The 26,709-nt window shown below is 33.9% G+C and overlaps 1 protein-coding gene and 1 long non-coding RNA gene across 3 annotated transcripts; one reads left to right on the top strand and one right to left on the bottom strand.

Annotated features, from left to right (window-relative positions):
* Positions 1-14,840: 14,840 nt before the first annotated feature.
* Positions 14,841-24,314, bottom strand: LOC107954528 (uncharacterized). 2 transcript variants are annotated; one of them, XR_005915819.1, is made up of 3 exons: positions 24,054-24,303; positions 23,805-23,952; positions 14,841-15,250 (listed from the first exon to the last, which is right to left on the bottom strand). XR_005915819.1 is itself a non-coding variant. In XM_041096754.1 (3 exons), exon 3 carries the CDS (start codon positions 17,120-17,122, stop codon positions 16,397-16,399), a length of 726 nt encoding a protein of 241 aa, XP_040952688.1. In that variant the 5' UTR covers positions 17,123-17,703; positions 23,805-23,952; positions 24,054-24,314; the 3' UTR covers positions 15,885-16,396. The 2 variants fall into 2 exon arrangements, 1 of the variants encoding a protein (XP_040952688.1); XM_041096754.1 differs by lacking the exon at positions 14,841-15,250 and adding an exon at positions 15,885-17,703 and having other exon boundaries at positions 24,054-24,314.
* On the top strand, positions 20,836-23,618 carry LOC107954526 (uncharacterized). The gene is made up of 3 exons (XR_001699582.2): positions 20,836-20,928; positions 21,606-21,652; positions 23,151-23,618. It is a non-coding gene; the product is annotated as an uncharacterized lncRNA (long non-coding RNA).
* Positions 24,315-26,709: the final 2,395 nt, after the last annotated feature.

Here is a 26,709-nt window from a genome sequence, read left to right as displayed (position 1 = left end):
CACACCCCCCCCAAATCCGGCCGATTTGGGCCGCCGTCCATGCATTCACGACCAATGACCGGCGTCGCGCGAGGTCATTTTCGATCAGTGTGTTGAAGCACGTTCAAAGGCCAAAGTTTTAGATCGGGGAAACGAGGAGAAAAATAAAGGGTTCTTGGCCATTCCCTAAACTCGTATCCGACGACGGCGAAAGGCCGATAATGGCGGATCTCCGAGCCGATTCAGGTAACTTTCCTTTTACTTTTTTTAAAAGGGTATGTAAAAATAAATAAATAAATAAATAAAATAAGTAAATAAATAAAAACAAGAAGCAATAACAACAACCTTTTTTGATTTCCAATTCGTAATCCTCCCCCTTACATTGTTTGATTTTTGGGCTTATATAGCCGAAAGCAAATACATTTATTTTTACTGTCTCTGCTCTTTTGTGCTGCTTGTTTCTTCTTTCATGCTTTGTTTGCAGGTCTTCGGCGAAGGCAGAGGAGTGGCTTGCCGTTTTGGTGCAAGGCTGGCTGGCGGTGGCAGAACTCAGGCGGTGTGCACGCCGAGGGCGCACATGGGCAGGCTGCGGCGCGAGAGAGGGAAAGGAACCCTAGGGTTTTCTGAAAACACTTAAGTCTTTGGGCCACTAGGCCTTTCTTGTATTTGGGCTCAAATTTAATAACTTGTAAATTGGCCTGTAGCATTTGGACTTTGAATTTTTTTTGACTGTTTATTTTTTGGTTTTATTTTGGGCCTTAGCGAAATATGGGCTTTACAGCTGCCCCTTTTTGCTCGTTGTCATGTAACGAGAACAGATCAAAGACTAAGAAAGACCAATTTTTCCCGGTCTTGCCAAGTCTTGACTTCTTGGTGTCTTTCTTCTTTAGGTAGCCTCCTTCCAGTCCACTATGTCTTGTTACTTCGACGTGCTCCATCGCGCTTCAGAAAGATATGACTTGTATCTTCAATCTACTTCGCAGCAACTTCAGGGGGACGATGTTTGTGGTTCCAGACTGCTCCACTGCACCTTCAAGGAGATAAGACTTGTTACCTCAACCTGCTCCACTTCGATCTCAGGGAGATAATGTTTGATATGATAAGGTTTAATCCGACCCTTTGCAATTTCAAAGGTATAGGATTCATCGTTTTAATCCTCTCCACTGCAACTTTAGGGAGATAGGATTAGTAGCTTCAGTCTACTCCACTGCAACTTTAGGGAGATAAGACTGGATGCGATCTACTCTACTACAACTTCAGAGAGATAAGATCTATGGTTTTAATCCGCTCTACTGCAACGTCGGGGAGATAGGATTGATTTCTTCTGTCTGCTCCACTACTGTTTAGGGAGATAAGACTGGATGTGATCTGCTCTACTGCAAATTCTGAGAGATAAGATCTGTGGTTTTAATTTGCTCCACTGCAACGTCAGGGAGATAGAATTGATTTCTTCTGTCTGCTCCACTACTGCTTAGGGAGATAAGACTGGATGTAATCTGCTCTACTGCAACTTCAGAGAGATAAGATCTGTGATTTTAATCCACTCCACTGCCACTTCAGGGAGATAGGATTGGTGGCTTAAATCTGCTTCCTACTATCTTTGAAAAATAAGATTCGCCGTCTTCGATCTACTCCACTACTGCTTAGGGAGATAAGATCTACAATCTTCAACCTACTCCACTGTTACTCAGGGAGATAGGACTGGTAGCTTAAATCTGCTTCCTACTATCTCGGGAAGATAAGATTCGCCGTCTTCGATCTACTCCACTGCTGCTTAGGGAGATAAGGTTGGTGCTTTCGATCTACTTCACTACTAGTACAAGAAAACAAGATCTACTATCTTCAACATACTCCACTGCTGCTTAGGGAGATAGGACTAGTGGCTTAAATCTGCTTCCTTACTACCTTGGGAAGATAAGATTTGCCCTCTTCGATCTGCTCCACTACTACTTAGGGAGATAAAATCTACAATCTTCAACCTACTCAGCTGCAAACTCAAGGAGGTCAGGCTGGTGTCTTCGATCTACTTCGCTGCCAGTATAGGAAGAAAAGATCTGCAATCTTCAGTCTGTTACATTGCAAACTCAGGGAGGCGAGGCTGGTGTCTTCGATTTGCTTCACTGGCAGTACAAGAAGACAAGATCTACTATTTTTAGACTACTTCGCTGCAACTTCAGAGGGATGAGATTTGTTATGATGACTTCAATCCATCCCACTGCAACTTCAGGGGTATGGTTAACTTCATAGATCTGTTCTCTGGAGAACATGACCTGTAAAATTCATTTCATGGACCTATTTATGCCTAGTGTTTAGGATGTCATGATTAGAATGAATCAAATGCTCTTAACTAGATGTGTATCTATGATATTTGTAAAATGTCATGAAAATGATCCCTTTTTGATGCTTAGGTTGTCATTGCCCATTGTTCATCAAGGTTCTATTACCAACACGCCAGAACGCTATCTTGTTCGACTGGTAACACTCATCTCTTACTTAATCGGATTTTCCCCACTGTAATTTTCAAAGTTCAATCACTGTAATCTTCAACGTTCAGTCCACTGTAATTTTGGGACATAAAATTTGAACCATCCTTCTTCCACTGTAATTTAGGAGTATAAGGTCTGGCTCTTTCTTAAGTATCTCCCATTACAATTTAGGTATACAGGATCCGAATCTCTTTGGTCTCCTACACCATTCTCAGGGTATCGTACCAAATGTTTATGCACAATTGTAGTACTTTCTCTTCCAAGAAACCTCTTCTTATCACTCAGTGATCATTGCTTGTTTGTTCATTGAAGCTTTGTCACGAACACGACATTTTGTCGTTTTGTTTAATCCATGTTTGGACAACAAAATTCGAAAGGATGGTCTTAATTTAGACTTTTCCTCCCTAGACATTTCGACCATTAAACTTGGTATGTTCTAAATAATAGTCCTATTTCAGGTTCTTGTATTATTTAGAAGCTTTCAGAGTAATATGTAAAACTCCTTTTGCTTGAATATTCAGTCCATTAATCGTCATTTCAATGAAAAATGCTTGAAAAAGATTATCACAATGGACAAAATAAAATTTTATTGAGAACAAAGCTCGAAATGAATGAATTAAGATAGCAAATTTTGCTAAGATAAGATGAAAAAGATTATCACAATGGATAAGATGAAATTTTATTGAGAGCCAATCTCGAAATGAATAAATTAATCAAGATAGCAAGTTTGCCAAGATTCAAAATGAATAAGATAAAAGCAGGTGCCCCAGATATCACAGCATGAGCTTCTCTGTATGAGCTTCTTGAGGACCCTTTTGAACTTGATGTGTGTTTTGAGGATTCAGAATGCTTTGTCGATGCCTCAAGATGTAACATCACTCTTTCTTGCTAATTCAGGCATGGTAAGACTACCACATGCCCCACCTTCGATCAAAATTTGAATTGCCCTTTTTCTGGGTTTTCAATTCAAAATCCATTTAATCTCAAGGCGCCCTTTGCGGGTTTTCACCTTGGCATCTCCTTTTTCTTTTTCTTTTTTTTTTTTAAACATTCTTTTATTGAATTCGAACTCGTAAGATTAGGTAAGTCATTGCTATCTTTTCTGGCCAAGATCAATGCTTCTCCAGATAAAGCCTTCCACATAAGATCCTTTTCAGTTTGACATCCTCTTTCTTCTAAAGCCTCTTTTTGCACGAGGAGGATCTTCTTCGATGCTAAGTCTCCCTCCCGGAACTCTCTAGGGCGAACCTTCTTTAATGAGTTCACGTCTTTTATTTTTAGTGCCTTTGAACAAGACGAATAACTTTGACCATTTCTCTTCAACCAAGATTTGATCTGACATTCGGAGAGAAAAAATCTTGAGCTCAATGAGAAAAACTGCGATAAGCCAATATGTTGCCCCGATAGCAGTTTTTCTTCTTTTTTTATTTTTTTTTTGCTCCCACTGCACCGTGCATTTTGGGGCGAAATGTGTTAACCTTGAACAAACTGCAAACTTCTGATATCGTGTCGTTGTTCAATTTAGTGCATTGTTAGATATGCTCCTTTTTGAAATTTCGTACTGACATATGATTTTTCAAGAATTCGCAGACTGTTGACTTTACGACATTGGCATATGAAACTGCTTCTGCCTACTTAGTAAGGTAATTGATGACCATAAAGATAACTATTAAAAACCTTAGGTGAGATCGACCTTATGACATCGGTGCCCCACATAGAGAAAGACCATGGCTTCCATTGATTCTGTGTAAGGTAAGATCTTGTTCTCCCGTCCTTAACAATTCAGGAGATAAGCTACAGTCTCAGTTATCTCTAAAGTCTTGAGGTTTAATCTGGACACATATCTTGCTCAAAAGGAGGTTCTAAGTCAATAGCAGTGTCGCTCATATCATTGATATCTGGAGACCTGTTATAGGACGAAAGTAGATCCAAAGAATAAAAGAATCTAAGAATATTTATCTGTATAGTATGATTATGAATAAAATGGAAACAATAAAAGAATATTTGCCCGAAGTGAGAAAAAAAGATGCATTTTATTGAAATAAAGATGTTGGACATAAGCCTATCTCACAAAAGGGTTCTTATTGCCCCTAGGCTTAGAGCAATAAGCGTGTTTTGGACACTGCTTCGAATTAGCTCTAAAAAAAATACAGGGATCTCTTCCGCAGTCCCACTATTCAAAACACTTCCAAGTGTGTTCTCCTCACCAAACCCCTTTTTGGATACGATGTTAATATTTTGATAGCCAGCAGTGATGAGCCTCAGTTGGCCCACAGTGACCGATTTGGGATACCCTTCATTATACATGCTCAGGTTACTTACTTCATTTTCTTTGTTCTTTGGGGTTGATCTTTTAACGCTTTCTCCCGTATCTATCTTCCCACTTCTTATGGCATTTTCAATCATCTCGCCATACATTACCATATCTGAGAAGCTCATGGTAGCACTTCCCAATATGTGGTTAATGAATGGGGCTTTCAGAGTGTTGACGAAAAGTACCGTGGTTTCTTTTTCCAGAAGAGGTGGTTGGACTTGTGTCGCTACCTCTCTCCATCTTTGGGTATATTACCTGAAGCTTTCACTTTGCTTCTTTTCCAAGTTCTGCAATGTAATTCTGTCAGGTTCCATGTCTATTACGTGACCATATTACTTCATGAAAGCCTGTGCCAAGTCCTTCCATGAGTGGATATTGGCACGGCTCAACTAGTTGTAGCATTTGGCAGCCGGCCCGATCAAACTATCTTAGAAGAAATGAATTAACAGTTGATCACTATCAATGTATCCTGTCATTCTTCGACAGAACATCATGATGTGAGCTTCAGGACAACTAGTCTCATTATATTTTTCGAATTCTGGAGCCTTGAACTTCAGCGGAAGTACTAGATCTGGGACCAAACTTAAATCCTTGGCATCAACTCCGCAACGGTAATCAGCATTCTCCATTGCTTTGAGTTTTTCTTTCAACCACCTATACCAATCTTCAAGTTACTTTGGCAGTTCTACCTTTGCTTTTTCTATCTCTACCACTTCGTCTAAATCAGGAACTATAGGATTGGTTGGATCATTCCTTGGATTGGAACCTGAGCCTGTCAGATAGTTCATTGGTGCCGAGGTGCCGGCCTGATATCATTGGGGTCTGTCAATAGCGGGCGCCCTTTGTAGATGCGCGTCGGGTTGGGCTTGGACGCTTATTAGGGTGAAACCTGGGGGATAGGTAGGGTCTTCATATTTACCCCCAGAATTGACTACAGTATTTTTCTTTTTATCTCTGGCCAATAGCTGTGCTAACTGGCTCATCAAACTCTTTTGGGATTTTTGCATGTCTTGTTGGATCTTTTCTAGTTGTTCTTGCATCTGGGCTTGCATCTGTTCTTGGAATTTCTCTAATCTCTCTAGTCTCTGATCCATTTCTTTGGTTTTGCAGCGAATACCGTAGTGATATCTAATTAGCGGATTTTTGTTGGTTTCCAGGGTAACTGAAATAATTTTACCAAATTAGGGTCTTTTAATGGTCCTTAATGCATGTGATGTCATGTAATGCAAATGAATGCAAAAAAGACGTTGACTCTGATTCAATTCTATTTAGAAAACTTTACTAAAAAATAAATTTCTTTACATAAAGCGGATGTACGTACGGCCTCGCCCTCATATTCCAAGAAACAACATTGATCTTCCTCTTTATCCAAATGTAAATTTCCAATGGATGCCACTACTAGCTCCTTCTTGCTTGATCCTGGCTGCGATCCATCGTCTGCCCATCCTCGTAATGCTCATCAGCTTCTTTAAGGAAGTCGAAATGTTGGCGACTCTCAAATAATTAGCTTGAATCTTCAGGCCACGAAGTAAAATCATGTACTCTTCCATCACCTTTCTTTCGTCGTATTTCTTGGAATGTATTCGGGTAGCCATTTATATTCCACTTTATCAAGAAATCCATTTTCCATGACAAGCTTTCTAATTTAGTAATCAAACTTTAATCATCACCTTTTTCTAAGATGAAAATGTAATGCAATCATAACCAAAACAAAACGAAACAGGTTAGTACAAAGCAAAAGCAAACAAGAAAATAGAGTACCTATTCGGGTAACCACTAAGGATTTGAAGTGGTTCTACCTAAGGTGGGCTCCTAAGGTCTTCTACATGTGCATTGGTTCTAAAGCAAATGTACCTGAACCGGCAGATTCCTCGATCCTCACCCATTATAGGTTCATATGGACCAAGTTCAGTTCAGGGGAATACATTTCCCTATGGCTGCACGGAGATGAAAATCTCACGAAGACATAGGTACGGATGTATCCCGAAAGCGATCCACTATCCTGCACGAAGGTGAAGACCTCACGAAGGAAATAGCTTCTAATTCCCACTTAAAAGAGAATAATGGAGCAGTTATCTAATGCAATATGCAGAAACACATCAAAAGTTCAAACCGATAGAGTAATTACAAACCGAAGTAATGATAACCGTAACAAAAATAAACAAAATACAACAAAATGATCGCAAATTTAAACTAAGTTTTCGGGTGACCTCTAAGGATTCGGTGTAGTTCTACCTAGGGTAGGCTTCTAGGGCTTATTATATGCGGTTCGGTTCTAAAGTAAGGGTACCTGAACCGGCAGATTCCTCGATCCTCACCCATTATAGGCTCATACGGACCAAGTTCAGTTCAGGGGAATACGTTTCCCTATGGCCATGCGGAGATGAAAATCTCACGAAAACATAGGTACGGATGTATCCCGAAAGTGATTTACTATCCCATGCGGATGTGAAAACCTCACGAAGGCGTAGTTTCTCACTCTCACTTAGAATGGTATGACCGAGTGGTCATACAATGCAATGCGCAGAAATATATCCAAACTTAAACTAACACAGCGATTATAAATCACAATGATTAATATCATAATAAAGACGGATGAAATGCAACGAAAGGATCGTATATTTAAATCTAGTTTTCAATTTTTGACAAAAAGACAAATTAATCAACACGTGGCTTGACTCTCTTTGTAGATCCCCAGCGGCGTCGCCAAGCTGTTTACACCATTTTTTTGATAAAACGGGGTTGACTTGGATTTTGAAAGTGAAAACGAAAATGGGAGTTGCCACCAATCCTTTTTTGATGAGGTGTGATCGGGTCACCTCGTAAAACGGTTGTTTTTAATAATCGATTTAGATTTATTAAAACAATGTTTCTGGTTTGCAAAATTCAGAGAAACAGGTTCAGGAGTCGGTTATGCACGAGGAAGGGTTAACACACTCGATACGCCCAAAATTAGTACCTAGTTGATTATTTAATGTCTTGGTGTCGAAAATTAAAAAAAACTCGAAAATAATTTAAAAATACGATCCCTCTTTATATTGTGTTATTTTAAAATTACTCGAATAAATCAAAATGGAAAATACCTCCTTATCTCGAAATAACAAGATGTCACATCCAGTAAGTTAGGACACGACACCTCATATTTTTGAGAGTAAGCTTGCCTTTTATTTTTTATTTAAACCTGATTTATTTCAATTTTAAAAGGATATTCGACTATTTAGGTTTAACGCGGGAAAAAATCGAAACCCAGTAAGTTAGGGCATGACTTCTCGAATTTCCAAATACAGAATTTTGCCTTTATTATTTTTTGAAAAATCCTTGTCTCGAGAAAACAACGTGTCATATCCAATGCGTTAGGACACAATGTATTGAATTCCCGATAATGAGCTTTTTATTTATGTTTTTTGATTAAAGAGCGTTTTCAATTATTTAGATTCAACGAAGAAAATTGGAACTCAATACGTTAGGGCTCAATCCTCTTGAATCTAAACATGAGATTTTGCTTATTTGAAAGTCGAAACTTATGCGCCGAGATAAATTAATCTAACACGAAATAGTAGAAATAAAACACGATGTTAATGCTCGTAACAAAACAATAATGAATTCGATAATGTAAGTATGAATAATATGAACAATCATCAAAAAATGAAATAAATAAATAAATATAAGAGAAATCAATCATATAATTGCAAGTAAATAAACAAATAGAATTAAAACGATCTTTTAAAATAATAATGAACATGTAAATAAATAAATAAATAAATAAATAATAACAATAAATAAAATAAAAAATGTGAGGAGATATATATGTATATTTTAAAATTGTGAAATATATATGTATATATAAATTATAAAAAATGTGTGCATCTATGTATTATAAAATGTATATAGGTATACGTATATTTTAAGATTATAAAGTATATATAAAAAAGAATATATGTATGTATATATATATAAGAGTTATAAAATGTGAAACACATATATATTATAAGAATGCATATATATATATTTTTTAAAGTTATAGAATATAAAACACATATGTATGTATATAGAACATAAAATATATGTGCGTATGTATATTATAAAAATGTGTATATGTACGTGTATAATAGACCTGTCCATGGGCCGGGCCGGGCCGGTCCTACAAAAAATTTCAGCCCGTTTACTAGGCCCGGGCCCGGCCCAGCCCGAAATATGGGCTGAGATTTTGCCCAGGCCCGGCCCGGAGAAAAAATATGGGGCCCGAGCCCGGCCCGGCCCGTTTTTAATTAAAATTAAAATTATTTTTTAATAAACTTAAAACTAATTGTTATTAAAATTAATTGTTAGTAAAATTATCAAATTATTAATTGTTAATTCTATTAATTGTTGTAATAAAATCTAACATTTGATTAGTAAATTTATTAAATTATTAATTGTATTAATTGTATTAATTGTTGTAATAAAATCCAACATTTGATTAGTAAATTTATCAAATTATTAATTATATTAATTGTATTAATTGTTGTAACAAAATCTAACATTTGATTAGTAAAACAAACTTGATGTTTTATTATTATTGTTTTGTAACACTAGTCAAGGAAGTGAAAGTAAATAAACTTAAAATAAAAACTATTATATTTTAAAAATAAAAAATATATATATTTAATATTTTTCGGGCCGGGCCGACCCGGGCCCGGGCCCGGGCCAAAAAATCTTGCCCGAGGCCCAGCCCATTTTTTAAACGGGCCTAAATTTTTGCCCAAGCCCATATTTCGGGCCTATATTTTTACCCAAACCCTCCCATATTTCGGGCGGGCCGTCGGGCCGGACCGGGCCGCCCGGCCCATGGACAGGTTTAGTGTATAACAAAGTTTTAAACAAAGATATAAATAAGCAAACAAATAAATAAATGAACAAATAAATGATTAAGATAAAAGGGCTTAATTATAGCTCAAATTAAATTGGCAGGATAGATTAAAATAAAAATAAATAACTAAAGGGACCAGTTTCAAATGCACAAAGAAAAAAGCAGGGATTATTTGGCAAATATCCCATTTCGGTAAAACGGCGTCGCCTCAAGGAGGTACCCGCGCATGGTCCATGGACCAAATCAAAGGAACAAAATTATGTGGCCAAAATCAGGAAATGCAACAAAGACCGCATTGAAAACACCACAAAATCGTAGGGGCCTATTGCACAAATGGCCCCTTTGATGAAAACACGCAGATCCCCTTTCTGGAGCGAGTCGGGTCGCGAGTCGTATGCAAAACGGCACCGTTTTGACCACTGATGCCAAGGTTCAAAACGGCGTCGTACCAAGCCCGATATAAATATTTAAGGAAAAAAAGTTAAAAACCCTATCTTTTGTAAAAGAAAAATAGAGGGCCTTCAGATTTCTCCCTCACACCCCCAAATCCAGCCGATTTGGGCCGCCGTCCATGCATTCACGACCGATGACCGGCGTCGCACGAGGGCATTTTCAATCAGCGTGTTGAAGCATGTTCAAAGGCCAAAGTTTTAGATCGAGGAAACGAGGAGAAAAATGAAGGGTTCTTGGCCCTTCCCTAAACTCGCATCTGACGACGGCGAAAGGCCGATAACGGCGGATCTCCAAGCCGATTCAGGTAACTTTTCTTTTACTTTTTTTAAAAGGGTTTGTAAAAATAAATAAATAAATAAAATAAGTAAATAAATAAAAACATGAAGCAATAACAGCAACCTTTTGTTTTTCCTTTTTTGATTTCCAATTCGTAATCATCCCCCTTACATTGTTTGATTTTTGGACTTATATAGCCAAAAGCAAATACATTTATTTTTACTGTCTCTGCTCTTTTGTGCTGCTTGTTTCTTCTTTCGTGCTTTGTTTTTAGGTCTTTGGCGAAGGCAGAGGAGTGGCTTGCCGTTTTGGTGGAAGGCTGGCTGACGGTGGCAGACCTCGGGCGGTGTGCGCACCGAGGGCGCACATGGGTAGGCTATGGCGCGAGAGAGGGAAAGCAACCCTAGGGTTTTCTGAAAACACTTAAGTCTTTGGGCACTGGGCCTCTCTTGTATTTGGGCTCAAATTTTATAACTTGTAAATTGACCTGTAGCATTTGGACTTTGAATTTTTTTGACTGTTTATTTTTTGGTTTTATTTTCGGCCCAGGCGAAATATGGGCTTTACAACAATAATAATTCTAAGGAGCTTATGGTGGAGGTGGTTGATGGTATGGTTGGAAGGGAAATGAGGATGTTGCTACCAAGGATGAAAATGATGAATTGGATTTTGTTCAACATACTCACGTCGAAGCCACCAAACCCTATCATTTGGATCTAAGTTCAAAAACACTTCTCGTTTCACCAGTATTTGGAGCATTTTGGTGGCAAAATAGTACAATTCATCTTTTTTTGGAATTTCATCTCCCAAAGCACGCAAAACATCCATTGTATTTGAAATAGTATATTGAGAGTGAGGAAAAATAATTTCTTTCACTGACTTTCTTGAACTAGCCATACTCTCACACAATTTCTCAATCTGAGTAGTTAATGTATTTCTTGATGATTTTCTACTTGAACTTGATTTTTTTTCCTTTACCGTGTACAGCCCCAAGTGTTTGCTTTCTTCGATTGGGGATTTCATGAGAAGGGTTTGATGGTACCTCATCAGGAGGAATACCTTCATTCTCGTTACTATGTCCATCTGAATCACTAAATCCCTCATTAGGTGCATCATCTCCCATAGGAACCCCACTTGGAAGAACACCAGACGAAGGTGCCCATGTGTTCTCTCCAGTGGCTACAATACCACCAAACATTTGCCACATTAACTCATTCAATCGTGGTTCAATTCCTTTCTTCTTAAATCCTTTAAAATCAGGATTTTCCTACATAACATGTTAAATTTAAATGTTATACTAATATTTTTATAATTGTAAATTATTAATTTCAATAAACTTTATGCATTAAAATAATGATAAAGTTAACCCTAACTTGTATTTTTGCAGCCCACCATTCTTCGGTAGCATCGACCGTCTTTTTAGATGGACACCATCCAATACCTGTAGATTCCTTAAGCAACTCCCTCCATAACCTCCATTCCTTTTTTAATGTATCCCACTTATTTTTAAATTGAGGTTTTCCATAATTTTTTTGTGCTTTTTGCTTGAAAAAGAGCAACCACATTTTCCCATCCTTTTGAGTTTAGATGAGTTGTCGGTCTATTACCAACATTGACTTCATTCACGCAAATCTCACAAAATATCAACGTCAGCTCATCATCCCAAACAGCTTTTGCTGCTAAGGTACTATCTCCCTCCACAAAATTTCGTGTCTTTACCATCTATTATAATTATTTTAATTTTAAATGTCAACCAACATAAAACCATAAATATATAATTAGATATAATAATATAGTTTCATAAAAAAAATAAGAATAACACATCACGAATGGATGAAAGCCATAATATGAACGCTAAAGAAAAAAATTCTCAAAGATCCTAGATAATAATTAGTATATGTGGCCTTCCTACCTCTTCTTCATCAAAACTACTTTTTTAAATATTAATATTACAATAATCTCATCTTCAACTTTATCAAAAATTCATCTAATTCATAATAAATACATGAATTTGAAATGTTAATTTTTGCTTTAAAGTACTGATTTTTAAGTAAGTAATTTTACAATAAGGTTTAAAAATATTATTCAAATAATTTTCAAGATTAAGTTATGAAAAATTAAAATAGAAGACCTTTTTCTATTTATAAAAGAAAAGTGAGATAGAAGAAATCAAATATAATGAATAACAGTTAAGTTATATTTCATCATTAAGAGGAGAGTTGGATAACATTCACAAAATCATTAATATATCTATTATTAATGTTTGTGGTTTACCCAGATGACTTCTTTTGCATTTTAAAATGAGGTAGCATGGATAATTTTTTTAAATTCGTATTTAATATATATGAATATCAATTAAATAAATTTTAAATATAAAATATTTATAATGTATCATCCAAACACCCGAAAAGAAGCATCCTAATATTATTTAGTAATTAAAAAATAACATGAATGCTAGTTGTCGAAACCATTTTTTTGAAAAACAAAAGTTGTAGGTTGTCGACTTTAAAAAATGAAAATTGGGAGTCGCCACCAATCTTTTATTAAGGTGTGATTGGGTCACCTAAAAACGACTTTGGTCTACGAATTTTAGAAAAACGGGTCCGGGAGTAGATTACGTATGAGGAAGGATTAGCACCCTCATAACGCCCAAAAAATTGGTACCTAATTAATTAATTAATGTCTTAATGTCGAAAATTAGAAAAATATAATCCTTAGCAAAAACTTAAAAACGTTACGTATTAAGACCCTTATCATTTCAGAGAAAGAAAATGCCACACCCAATGCGTTAGGGCACGACATTCTAATTTCCTCAAAAATGAATTAGGCCAGAATACTCGTGTAATAAAAATTTAAAAGAATATCCATTTATTCAAGATTTAAGAAATTGCGGCCCAATACGTTAGGGCACAATTCCTCCAAAATCCCAAACTCGAAATATTTCCTTTATTATCTTTTAGAAAAGATCCTCATTTCGAGAAATCAATGCGTCACATCTAATGCGTTAGGACACAACGTGTTGAATTCTCAAAAATGATTTTTATTTATGCGTTTAAAAAAATGTTTCGATTATTTAAGGTTAACAAGGAAAACCGGAACCCAATACGTTAGGGCTCAATTTTCTCGAAAATCCCAAATATCGAATATTTGCATGACCTTGAAAACCTTTGAACAAAACGGTCTTAATGTTTTACGAAACTAAATATATCCTCTTGTTTTAAAAAGAAATGATAAAATGCTAATATAAACATAAAACAAACACTTTAATATGAATTATATATGTATATGTATTTACAAAATATGTATATATATGATATAAGTAAATTTGAAAATATGTGTATGCATATATTTAAAAAAACATATAAGTATACATAAAAAGGAATGAAATATATGAAAAAAAAACTTATAGTAATTTTAAAAAAAATATGTATGTATATATGTATGCGAAAATTGTGACAGTAAGATAAAAAAAAATAAAAGTATGTATATGAGCATATATTTACGGAATAAAAATGTATAAGTATATATAGGTAAATCATGAAAATATGTATGTGTTTAAATACTTATATATATGTACAATATGTATAAAATAATGGAATATATAGAACAATAAAAATGTTTATAATAATTTAAGAATATAAAAAAGGGTATATATATATATACTATAGAAAATGAATGTATATTTTAAATTATAAAATATGGGAAATGTATGTGTATTCTAAAATGTGTACGTATATTTATATATATATACATTTGTAAAATAATGAAGAATAATATAAAAAAATAAGTATACGTATGTACATATTTACAAAAGTAAAAACCAGCTTTTGAAATTAAAAATATAAAAGTATATATATTATATAAAAAAATGTTTGTATGTACATGAAAATAATAATTACAATATCAATAATAATAATAAGGAGAAAATAAATTTAAAAAAATAACAAACTGTAAAAAGGGACCAAATAGTTGAAAAAACTAAAATAACAAGAAATAAATGAAATTTAAGCGAAATAATGGGCTAAATCGCGATATGCGAATTACATGGGGGGCCAAATTGGAAATAATCCGCCTCCCCAAAATGGTGTGCAGCGATATAGGCTGAAATGAACAAAGGTAAAAACATTCGGGTCAAATTAAAAAGAAACAACTGGTTTAATAAAACATGGCGCAAAAGAGGGAGGGCTTGTTGCGCAATTTCCCATTTAGAGTGGAAATGCGCGGACTCAACCTGTGGGCCGGGTCGACGCACGGATTCCCCCTCCCAAAACGGCGCCGTTCTGTATTTTCCTTAAGGTTAAAAAATCAAAATTAAAAGAATACTTTAGATCCTTCTTTTTTGAAAAAAAGTTCTTTTTAGGGTTTCTTTAACCCCTCAATACCGCCGTTCAGCCCCAGCCTTCCTTCAATCTCCGACTGCGACAAAGCGACGAGGTTTTGACGACGTCGATAAGGTAAACTTTAGCCTTTTGTTTCTTTTCTTAAATAACCAATAGATATTAACCAAAAAAAAGAAAAGAAAAGAAAAACCGAAAAGAGAATAAGCAAAGAAAAAAATAAAAATCGTTAACAATGGTGTTTCACCTTTTATTTTCTGAATTCTCAATAGTCTTTTTCTCTCTTGTATTTTCTTTTTTAATTTTTCAATCAATGTTTCTGCCCCCTATTTTACAGATTTTAATTGGCTTTTTATAGCCGTAATGAAACAAGAAAATAAAGGAAAAAATCATTCTATTATCTGCTTGATGTGCGATTTTTTGATTTTCTTGCCTATACTGCTTGTTGCCTTTTGCAGGTTCATGCTAGGAGGAGCGCATGTGCGCCATTTGCGGCGGCGTGCGAGGGTGAGATTGCTGCGGCGGCTACTAGGGTTTCTGCTATACCCATTGATATCTGGAGACCCATAGTAAGCGCAAAAGAATATACAAAAGAATGTGTGAATTTATGGATAATTATTTGTATAATATAATTATGAATGAAAGAATGATGTGGAAGAAAATTCAAAAGAATGAAAGAATGTTGGCTCAAAAATAAATGCAAAGATGTATTTTATTAGAATAATGATGTTCAGACATGAGCCTATTTCATAAAGGAATTCCTATCATTTTTAGGCTAAAAAAAACAAGAATATTCTGAACATTACTCTAAATAAGCTCTAGAAACTACAGAAATTTCTTCCGCAATCCAATTATTTTGAACACTCCCAAATTTATAAGGGCGGACATCCAATAATGTCCCTTTTCAATTATGTCTTTGTATATGACATTGATGTGAACCCTTCCCAACACATCTTCATATATTGCATTCACTCCATTATCAATCATGATTGGGGAGCGGATTAGATGAATCATCCAACTTGACAATACCCATGTTGATGAATTTTTCAATTAGCTTTTTGAAGGTAATGCAATTCTCTATTGAGTGCCCCGTAATTCCCGCATGGTAATCACATTGTGCGTTCGCATCATACCACTTGGGGAATGGAGGTTGTGGAGGCTTCACATGTAAAGAAGAAACAACATGCGCATCGAATAAGCTTTGATACAGCTCCTTATACGACATTGGAATTGGCGTGAACTGGAGGTTTTTTAGTACCTTGCTTCACACATGATTCTTATCTTGATGAACCCTGCTAATTAGCAATCGATTTGATGTACGTATTCACGATGTTCACCTTATTTCCTATTTCTTTTGAGGCTTGCCTTCTGTTATTCCCTCCAACATCAATATTTCCGCTCCTTATGGCACTTTCAATCATTTCACCATTCATGATTATGTCAGAAAAACTTTTAGTAGCACTTCCTAACATATACGTAATGAATGGGGCCTTCAATGTGTTAACGAAAAGCATTGTCATTTCTCTCTCTAGAAGAGATGGCTGAACTTGGATGGCAACCTCCCTCCACCTCTGTGTGTATTGCCTAAAAGTTTCATCGGATTTCTTCTCCATATTTTGTAGAGTGATTCTATCAGGTACCATGTCAGTCACATGGCTGTACTGTTTATAAACGCATGTGCTAGATCTCTCCATGAATTAATCTAGGTACGGTTCAACCGATTGTACCACTTGGATGCCGCCCCTATGAGGCTATCCTGAAAGCAATGTATCAGCAGTTGATCATTATTAACATACCCAGTCATCCGTCTACAAAACATAGTAATATGGGCTTCGGGGCTACTAGTTCCGTTGTACTTCTCAAATTCTGGTATTTTGAACTTGTATGGGAGTACCAAATCTGGAACCAAGCTCAATTCTTTAGCATCAATCCCATAGTAGCTATTAGCAAATTCCATTGCTCTAAATTTCTCATCTAGCCATTTGTACTTTTCTTCTAGTTGTTTTAGCAATTCATCATTCATTTTCTCCTTTCCAACTATTTCATCGAAGTCAAGGATAGCAGGATTAACAAGGTTGTCTCCAGGGTTAGAGCCCAATCCTGCTTGAAAATTTATTTGTGTTGTAGCGCCAGCCTGGATCTGCTGAGGCTTAATGGTGACAAAAGATTTGTGTGGATAAATCTCAACATGCTGTGGGGTAAAACCTGAGAGATAAACAGGTCCCTTGCTATCTCCTTCTTCAACATTGAGCACAGAGCCTTTTCCTTTATCAGTTCCCTTGTTCAACCATTGAGTTAACTGGGCCATCATACTCCCTTGAGATTCTATCATTTTGTCTATCATTTTTTGCTGCTCATTCATTTGCTGTTGAAGCTTCTCCTGCATTTCCTTTTGGAACTGTTCTAGCCTTTTCATCCTTTGATCCATGTCCTTAGTTTTTGATCGAGTACTGTAGCGGTGTTTAGTAGGCTGGTTGGTTTCCAGGTTAACTGAGGAGTGATTTAAATTAATTACAATCTTTTAATATTTTTAAATGCATATGAAGTAATGCAATGCATGAAATGAATGCAAAAAAGACGTTGATTCTGATTCAATTACATTTAGAAAACTAGAAAGCAAATTTCTTTACATAAAGCAGATACATGTACGAACACGCCCTTATATTCCAAGAGACAACATCGATCTTTTTCTTCATCCGCATGCTTAAGATAAATCCCGCAAATTTCCAATAGATGCCACTGCTAGCTCCCTTTTTCTTGATCCTGGTCACGATCCATCGTTTTCCTATTCTCGTAATGCTCATCAACTTCTTTAAGGGAATTGGAACGTCGAAAGCTCTTAGACAATCATCTTAAATCCTCGGGCCACAAAGTAAAGTCACAAACTCTTCTATCACCCTTCTTGTGTTTCTCAGAATATATTCAGGCAACCGTATTATTTTCCACTTTATCAAGAAACCCTTTTTCCATGATAAGCTTTCTATCTAGCAACTGAATATGAACCGACACCTTTTATAATGAAATGAAATGCCATGTCATGCAATCAAAATAAGGCACAAAAAGTCAATATCATATAAAACCATAGAATATAATCAAGAAATAAAAATACCTAGTCGGATATCTACTAGGGTTCAGTATAGTTCTACCTAAGGTGGATTCCTAAGGCTCACTATATGAAGTTCGGCTTCTAGAGCAAAGGTACCCGAACCAGCAGATTCCTCGATCTTCATTCATTATAGGCTCATATAGATCAAGTTCGGTTCAAGAGAATACATTTTCCCTATGACTACACGGAGATGAAAATCTCACGAAGTCATAGGTACCGATGTACTCTGAAAGCAATCCACTATCCTATACGGAGGTGAAAACCTCACGAAGGAATAGTTTCTCACTCCCACTTAAAAGGGTAAAATCATTCAACTCATGTAATGTGTAATGCAAACAATACTTAAACACATTAAGCAAGAAGATAATGAATGCAAAAGGACTTCATGAATTTTTTTTAAAATATTTTCTCGACCATAAGACAAAAATTAATCAACTTTGTAGCTCGACTCTCTTATTTTTTTAAAAATCCCCAGTGGAGTCGCCAAGCTGTCGAAACCATTTTTTTGAAAAACAAAAATTTTAGGTTGTCGACTTTAAAAAATGAAAATTGGGAGTCGCCACCAATCTTTTATTAAGGTGTGATTGGGTCACCTAAAAACGACTTTGGTCTACGAATTTTAGAAAAAAAGGTCCGGGAGTCGATTACGTATGAGGAAGGATTAGCACCCTCATAACGCCCAAAAAATTGGTACCTAGTTAATTAATTAATGTCTTAAGGTCGAAAATTTGAAAAATATAATCCTTAGCAAAAACTTAAAAACGTTACGTATTAAGACCCTTATCATTTCAGAGAAAGAAAATGCCATACCCAATGCGTTAGGGCACGACATTCTAATTTCCTCAAAAATGAATTAGGCCAGAATACTCGTGTAATAAAAATTTAAAAGAATATCCATTTATTCAAGATTTAAGAAATCGCGGCCCAATACGTTAGGGCACAATTCCTCCAAAATCTCAAACTCAGAATATTTCCTTTATTATCTTTTAAAAAAGATCCTCATTTCAAGAAATCAATGCGTCACATCCAATGCGTTAAGACACAATGTGTTGAATTCTCAAAAATGATTTTTATTTATGTGTTTAAAAAAATGTCTCGATTATTTAGGGTTAACAAGGAAAATCGGAACCCAGTACGTTAGGGCTCAATTTTCTCGAAAATCCCAAATATCAAATATTTGCATGACCTTGAAAACCTTTGACCAAAACAGTCTTAATGTTTTGACGAAACTAAATATATCCTCTTGTTTTAAAAAGAAATGATAAAATGCTAATATATAACATAAAACAAACACTTTAATATGAATTATATATGTATATGTATTTACAAAATATGTATATATATATAAGTACAATATATAAGTAAATTTAAAAATATGTGTATGCATATATTTAAAAAACATATAAGTATACATAAAAAGGAATGAAATATATGAAAAAAACCTTATTGTAATTTTAAAAAAATATGTATGTATATATGTATGCGAAAATTGTGACAGTAAGATAAAAAAATAAAAGTATGTATATGGGCATATATTTACGGAATAAAAATGTATAAGTATATATAGGTAAATCATGAAAATATGTATGTGTTTAAATACTTATATATATGTACAATATGTATAAAATAATGGAATATATAGAACAATAAAAATGTTTATAATAATTTAAGAATATAAAAAAGTATATATATATACTATAGAAAATGAATGTATATTTTAAATTATAAAATATGGGAAATGTATGTGTATTCTAAAATGTATACGTATATTTATATATATATATATATTTGTAAAATAATGAAGAATAATATAAAAAATAAGTATACGTATGTACATATTTACAAAAGTAAAAACCAGCTTTTGAAATTAAAAATATAAAAGTATATATATTATATAAAAAAATGTTTGTATGTACATGAAAATAATAATTACAATATCAATAATAATAATAAGGAGAAAATAAATTTAAAAAAATAACAAACTGTAAAAAGGGACCAAATTGTTGAAAAAAACTAAAATAACAAGAAATAAATGAAATTTAAGCGAAATAATGGGCTAAATCGCGATATGCGAATTACATGGGGGCCAAATTGGAAATAATCCGCCTCCCCAAAATGGTGTGCAACGATATGGGCTGAAATGAACAAAGGTAAAAACATTCGGGCCAAATTAAAAAGAAACAACTGGTTTAATAAAACATGACGCAAAAGAGGGAGGGCTTGTTGCGCAATTTCCCATTTAGAGTGGAAATGCGCGGACCCAACCTGCGGGCCGGGTCGACGCGCGGATTCCCCCTCCCAAAACGGCGCCGTTCTGTATTTTCCTTAAGGTTAAAAAAATCAAAATTAAAAGAATACTTCAGATCCTTCTTTTTTGAAAAAAAGTTCTTTTTAGGGTTTCTTTAACCCCCTCAATACCGCCGTTTAGCCCTAGCCTTCCTTCAATCTCCGACTACGACGAAGCGACGAGGTTTCGACGGTGTCGATAAGGTAAAATTTAGCCTTTCGTTTCTTTTCTTAAATAACCAGTAGATATTAACCAAAAAGAAAAAGAAAAGAAAAAGAATCGAAAAGAGAATAAGCAAAGAAAAAAATAAAAATCGTTAACAATGGTGTTTCACCTTTTATTTTCTGAATTCTCAATAGTCTTTTTCTCTCTTGTATTTTCTTTTTTAATTTTTCAATCAATGTTTCTACCCCGTATTTTACAAATTTTAATTGGCTTTTTATAGCCGTAATGAAACAAGAAAATAAAGGAAAAAATCATTCTATATTGCTTGTTGCCTTTTGTAGGTTCATGCTAGGAGGAGCGCATGCGCGCCATTTGCGGCGGCGTGCGAGGGTGAGATTGCTGCGGCGGCTACTAGGGTTTCTGCTATACCCTTTGTGTTTTTTAGGCTAGCAGATGGGTTAGTAAATTGGGCCTTATTGGGCCGAATTATTTGAGCTATGTAAATGTTTTTTAGCCAGGCCAAAATTGGCCTATTACACTATTTTTTATTTTAATATTTATATATTATAATTATATTTATAATAGTATGTCTTTAAAGTTCCCATTAGTTTTGGACTGAATTAATTGAGCTTTACCAAACATTTAATGCAGGGGTCTTTCTTTCCTTTTACAAACAGTAGGTTAAATTCTTCTAAATTCTGTTGGTAACCTTGTATTATTCATAATTATTCATTGTTCCCCACTAATGTACATTTTAGGTAATAAACTAATAATACGGTGGAAAGGGGAGAGGAGGCTTTTAGTAGTTTTGACTTTTGAGTGCCAACCTAGGCAATTGAATTGAGTTTTGGTCGGTGGAAGGATTTGGATACATACCGTTGATGATGAAACACATTCATTTTTCAGGATTGTAGTGCTGAAATCATTTAGTATCAAGGATTTTAGGTGTTGTTTGGAGGATGCCCGAGAGTTGTTTGATAAAATGCCTGAGAAAGGTTGCTTGCCAAATGAGTTTAGTTCTAGGATTTTGGTTCATGGGTATTGTAGGTTTGGCCTTGCTAATAAAGGGTTAGAGCTTTTGGATGAGATGAGAAGTTCTGGGATTTTTCCTAACAAGTTGTGTATAATACATTGATTTCAAGTTTTTATAAGGAAGGTAAAACTGGTGATATTGAAAAATTGGTGGAAAGAATGAGAGAGGATGGTGTAAGGAATGTTCATAACTAAACCCTATAAACTTTGAAGAATTAAACAATCACTTGCTCATTTTCCATATTCATAATTAATATCCTCACATTATTGTGCATATATATTTCTTTCTCTGCTTATTATTTATTTTACTTTTTGGTGCAGCTGACATGCAAGCAGCAGCCTCTAATGTTCTACCAACTTTATCTCTGGTAAGCATATATATATCTTATAAGCCATGCAAGTATAGACATATATATATTTATATATGGTTTAAAACAGTTGAAAGCCTAGTAGTTGATTATGATGAATGTAAGGAACTTAGGTTTCAGTACTGGACTCCTTTTTAACTGTTTTATTACAGGATAGGTTTATTTTTGTATTCTATATGTTTCTTAAAACTCTACATATAGTTTTCATCCCTTCTCTCATCTACTTTGGATATATTTTTTCAATTCAATAACTAGATAGATGGAGTAGTTGCCTTTTGAATTGAGCTTTTATTTTTTAAACACTTATCAAGAATATAAAAAAAATGAGCAAGGGATGTTGGTGGAAGCAAAGGCCTTGGTTGAGTCCATGGAGAAAATTGGTGATTTGATGAATTTAGATAGTTATAATATTTGGTTGTTGGGGTTGCTAAGAAATTCAAAGTTAGTAGAGGCTCATTTGGTACTTAAAGATATGGTAGATAAAGGTGTAGAACCTAATATTTACTCGTATAACATTGTGATGGATGGTCTATGCAAGAATGGGATGCTTTCTGATACGAGAATGGTGATGGGTTTTATTGTAAGGAGTGGTCTTTCCCCTGATACAGTAACTTATGCGAGAATGTTGATGAGTTTAGACCTTTGTAAAAGCCTTTGTATCAATTAGTCAAGTAATTCTGAAGGTTTTTATGGTTAACACTTAACAATAACTCTTCTTATGTATTTTATCATATTTTTGCATTTGTTAGACTTATTAGTTTCTTCACCCCCTCCCCTTTCATAAGGTTTTTATACACTTTCATGCTCTGAGAAACTAGTTTTTAGCACTATAACTTTTGACTGACATGATAAAAGTGAATATCTAGCTATTGGGTTTTTGTTTGTAATGTTTTGGATTTCAGACGTAATTGAAATTGGTAGCATATTAGTTTCATGTAATAAACTTGCTATACTCGGAGAGGAAGAAGATCCATGTGCTGCATTGTTGGTTTAGAACAGATTATTAGATGCCATGCCCTATGTGAAGAAAGCTTGAAGTCTGTAAATTCTTTGGATGTTGCAGCTTTGATGGTTATTTGATAAATGATTCGGTTGACTTTGTTATGACTCTGGCTGCATAATTTCCCCCTACAAATTATGATTGCTAATCTGTTTCAAAACCTATGTTCATATATGAAGTATTCTTTTCACTTATTGTCCTCCACCTAATAACAAGTGAATCATTATTGTTTGTACGTACTTGATTGTTTCATGGCATTGATCACCATGAGTTTAGGCCTTTGTAAAAGCCTTTGCATCAATTAGTTAAGTAATTCTGAAGGTTTTGAAGGTTAACACTTAACAGTAACTCTTCTTATGTATTTTATCATATATTTGCATTTGTTAGACTTTTAGTTTCTTCACCCCCTCCCCTTCAAATTAATCAACTGTTAGTTTAAGCATAGCCATAATAACTGTTAGTTTTATCATATATTTGACCCTGCATCATTCATGCCAGTGGTTGATGACTTGGGAAAAGAGGAAACAAGCATGAGGCTGATGAACTTGCAGAGAAGATGTTAGAGATGGCTTCAGATGGTAGAGTGGAAAATAAGATATCTCGAAAACCAAAGAAATTGATCCATAGAAAAGAAACGAAGTATGGTGGAGATGACTGGCAAACAATAGTACACAGGTATGGCTAAAGTAGTAATTCTGTTTGGTGCTAAATGATAATTTCCAAATATAGACAGTAGTGAACTATAGTCTTCCCTCAAAAAAGTATTAAAGAACCATTATCTAATAAAATCACATATGTCATGTCATGACACTGCCAGTAAAGCCTTTGGTATCCTGGACTCCTATATGTGATATATTTTTAATAATGTCTTTGCCTGGTAACCGGTCACGTTCTTTTCTATTGTTGTAGTCGTATATTGTTCTCTGTATACCATTATCTAATAAAATCCTAATATTTCTACCTTCAGGATGTTAGTATATGTGGTCACAAGGAAGCCTTTTATGGTTTAGTATTTCTACCTCACGCACAAACAAATGAACCCAGATAGTTATTATTTTCTTAGCTAAGAACAAGATGAGAAGGAAAAAAAGAAACTACTTTGATACAATTCAAACACATATATAGAGTGGAAAAAGAAGGGTTTTGACTTACCAGATCGAAGTTGAGAACAAGATTGATAGGATGAGTCGAATAACAGAGTTTCTTTGAGTCTGCTTGTTGTTGGTGGGGTTTTGTAGGAGTGTCAATTGAAGAGTAGGAGTTGAAGAGCAGGGTTTTCAGCAGAATTTGGCTGCCAAATCTGAAGAAAAATAAGATTGGAAAAGAAATTAGTTTAACTTTCAAGGATAAAATGGTAAAATAATAAATAAAAGTAAGGGTATTTTTGGAGAGCTAAAGTACCAACAGCTCACTGCACCTCCATTGCTGTTGAAATCACAGCTGATTTTTAGCTGAGCAGCGTGGTGGAGATGCAATCTCACTGCATTGACTTGCTGAACCAAACAGCCCAGCAGTGAAATTGGTACAATTCCCCCCCCCCCAACTGCACCACACTGGCTGTAAAAGCCAAACCAAAGGAAGCCTAAGCCTTATTGATCAACGATGTTACTTATTCAATTTTTAAGGTGTCTTTATTCTTATCATTGAAAATAAAATCCATACAACTTGGTCATTCAATTTTTAAAGCACTTTTATTTTAGTCACCCAAACATTAAATCTCAAACAGAAGTTAACTGTCTATGCCACATCATGTTTGAACTTTCATTTTGATCACTTAACTTTTAGGTCGTTTTCATTTTGGTCATCCAAAAAACATCTTTTTTTAAGTATTGATTAGGATTAAAAAATCGAGAATTAAAGTGAAAAAACAGTAGAAACTAAAATAATACACAAAAATTATCAAATTGTACTTGTTTATCCCATTGCCAAAAATTCTATATTTAGGTTTTGAAATATAAATTTTTAAATATTGATATTCAAAGTTTTAGTAGTAAATCGGTTGACGTTATCAATAGATAAAAAAATTCAATAGTTTATTTAATTTATTTTGATGTTTTGAAATTATTTTCAAAAGTTATGAATGAAAATTCTTGTCTTTCTACAAAATCCAAATTTCTTTTAATTATACAAACTTATATCTTCTATGCTAAGCTAAAAGTAAAAAAAAAAATTCCTTGCGATTAATTTAATTACTTAATATCATACTTTTTTTTTATCACTTTTTTACCTAAACAAAGAACAGACAATTAATTTAATTAATTGCAAGTATTTGTTTCCTTTACTTTTAACTTAGCATGAAATATTCGATATTATATAATCAAAAGAAATTTAAGTTTCATAAACAATTATTAAATATGAGTTCTTTGAATTGATTTTGGTAAGAATAATTTGGAAACATAAAATAAAATTTTAAAATTTAGAAGGAGATTAAATTAATTAATTTTAATATTATAGTAACAAATCGGTTGAAAATTTTTCAAAAATTTATTCAATTTATTTTGATGTTTTGAAATTTAAAATTTTAATATTAAAAAAATTTAGAATTTCGGCAATGGGATATACAAGTACAATTTGACAATTTTGGTGTATTATTTTAGTTTCTATCATTTTTTTCACTTTAATCCTTGTTTTTCTAAATCCCAATCAATACTTAAAAAAATATTTTTTTTGGTAACCAAAATGCAAGCGGCCTAAAAGTTGGGTAACCAAAATGAAAGTATAAACATGATGTGACATGTACAGTTAATCGTCATTAGAGATTTAACACTTGAGTGACTAAAATGAAAATGTCTTAAAAGTTGAGTGAGCAAATTGCAAAAAGAAATTCATTTTAGTTCCAAACTGATAACATCTTAAAAGTTGAGTGACCAATTAGGTAGTTTATCAAAAAAGAATAATGTAAATATATTTTCTTCCTAGCATAATCTAGATATTATTTACCGATTGGTGGCTCATTATTAGCCATCCTTCAATTCTTGTATGAGAAAAAAGAAATTGTTTTTGTTTTAGTTGGGTATACTTTTATTTGTTTGTCCTTCAATTCAATACACAATGTGTATACATCAAATACAAGTAATGGCTAGAGTTACGAAAGGGAAAAGAGAGAAAAAGAAAGTGAGAAGAAGAGAAGGAAAAATAAAAGAAAAAATATAGAGGTTAGTTGTGCAATTTGACCTAAAATTTATATATGTCATTCTTCTTGTGACTCAATGATTAAAATGTAATAGATCTTTTCTTTTAAATGCAAGAAATGGATAATATTAATAATCATAAACATAGACAAATCCCTGAAAAATTGAATTACAAGTTAATATATATTAAAATTATACTTTAGGAATGATCATATTATATATATTGTTTAATTTAAGTAGGAAAGTATAATTTAAATTATAGGTGACTAAAATCTTAGTTTTACTTTATTACTACTAAAAGGAAATCTATAATGTACAAACTCATATTCCATGGAGTTGGACCATATTATGTAGGTTATCAGATTTTCTCCATTGCTGGTCGGTTGGTTACTGTCTTACTGACATAATACAAATAAAAAAATTAAATATTGAAATTGTACGCCCATATTATTATTTATTAAAATGATATGCTTGAAATAGTAATAAATAATGCAGTTGAGAGATGGACGGCATTAATGATTTTTCGACACACTCATTATATCACCATTACAAAATGAAATGATGTGTGTTTAAAAAAAAAATTCACGGTGGAGGGGAAGAGATAGGCGGCACCGATATAAAAATAATAAATTTTTTTGTTCAAATTATTTTATTTCAGTTGGAATAATTTTACAAAAAGAAATTATTTGAACAATGAAATAAAATAATTTGAACAAAAAAATTTATTTTCCAAAAAATAAATAAAATTGATTTTAAGTTGGAATCATATTTTTTACAAAAATACTTTTTGGTAGAAAAAACTTTTTGAATTAATTGGTAGTAAGCCTCTCTATTTTTTGTGTTGGTAGGACTTATGAAGCAATTTAACCTTTTTGAAGTTTCAGCAACACCCAAAAGCTTTTTTTAGCAATCAATTAAAATTACAA

Source organism: Gossypium hirsutum, chromosome D07, assembly GCF_007990345.1.
Source record: "Gossypium hirsutum isolate 1008001.06 chromosome D07, Gossypium_hirsutum_v2.1, whole genome shotgun sequence".
NCBI classification, from domain to species: domain Eukaryota; kingdom Viridiplantae; phylum Streptophyta; class Magnoliopsida; order Malvales; family Malvaceae; genus Gossypium; species Gossypium hirsutum.
Note: the sequence above shows the minus strand (reverse complement) of the source record. Positions and strands in the feature narration are given on the sequence as shown.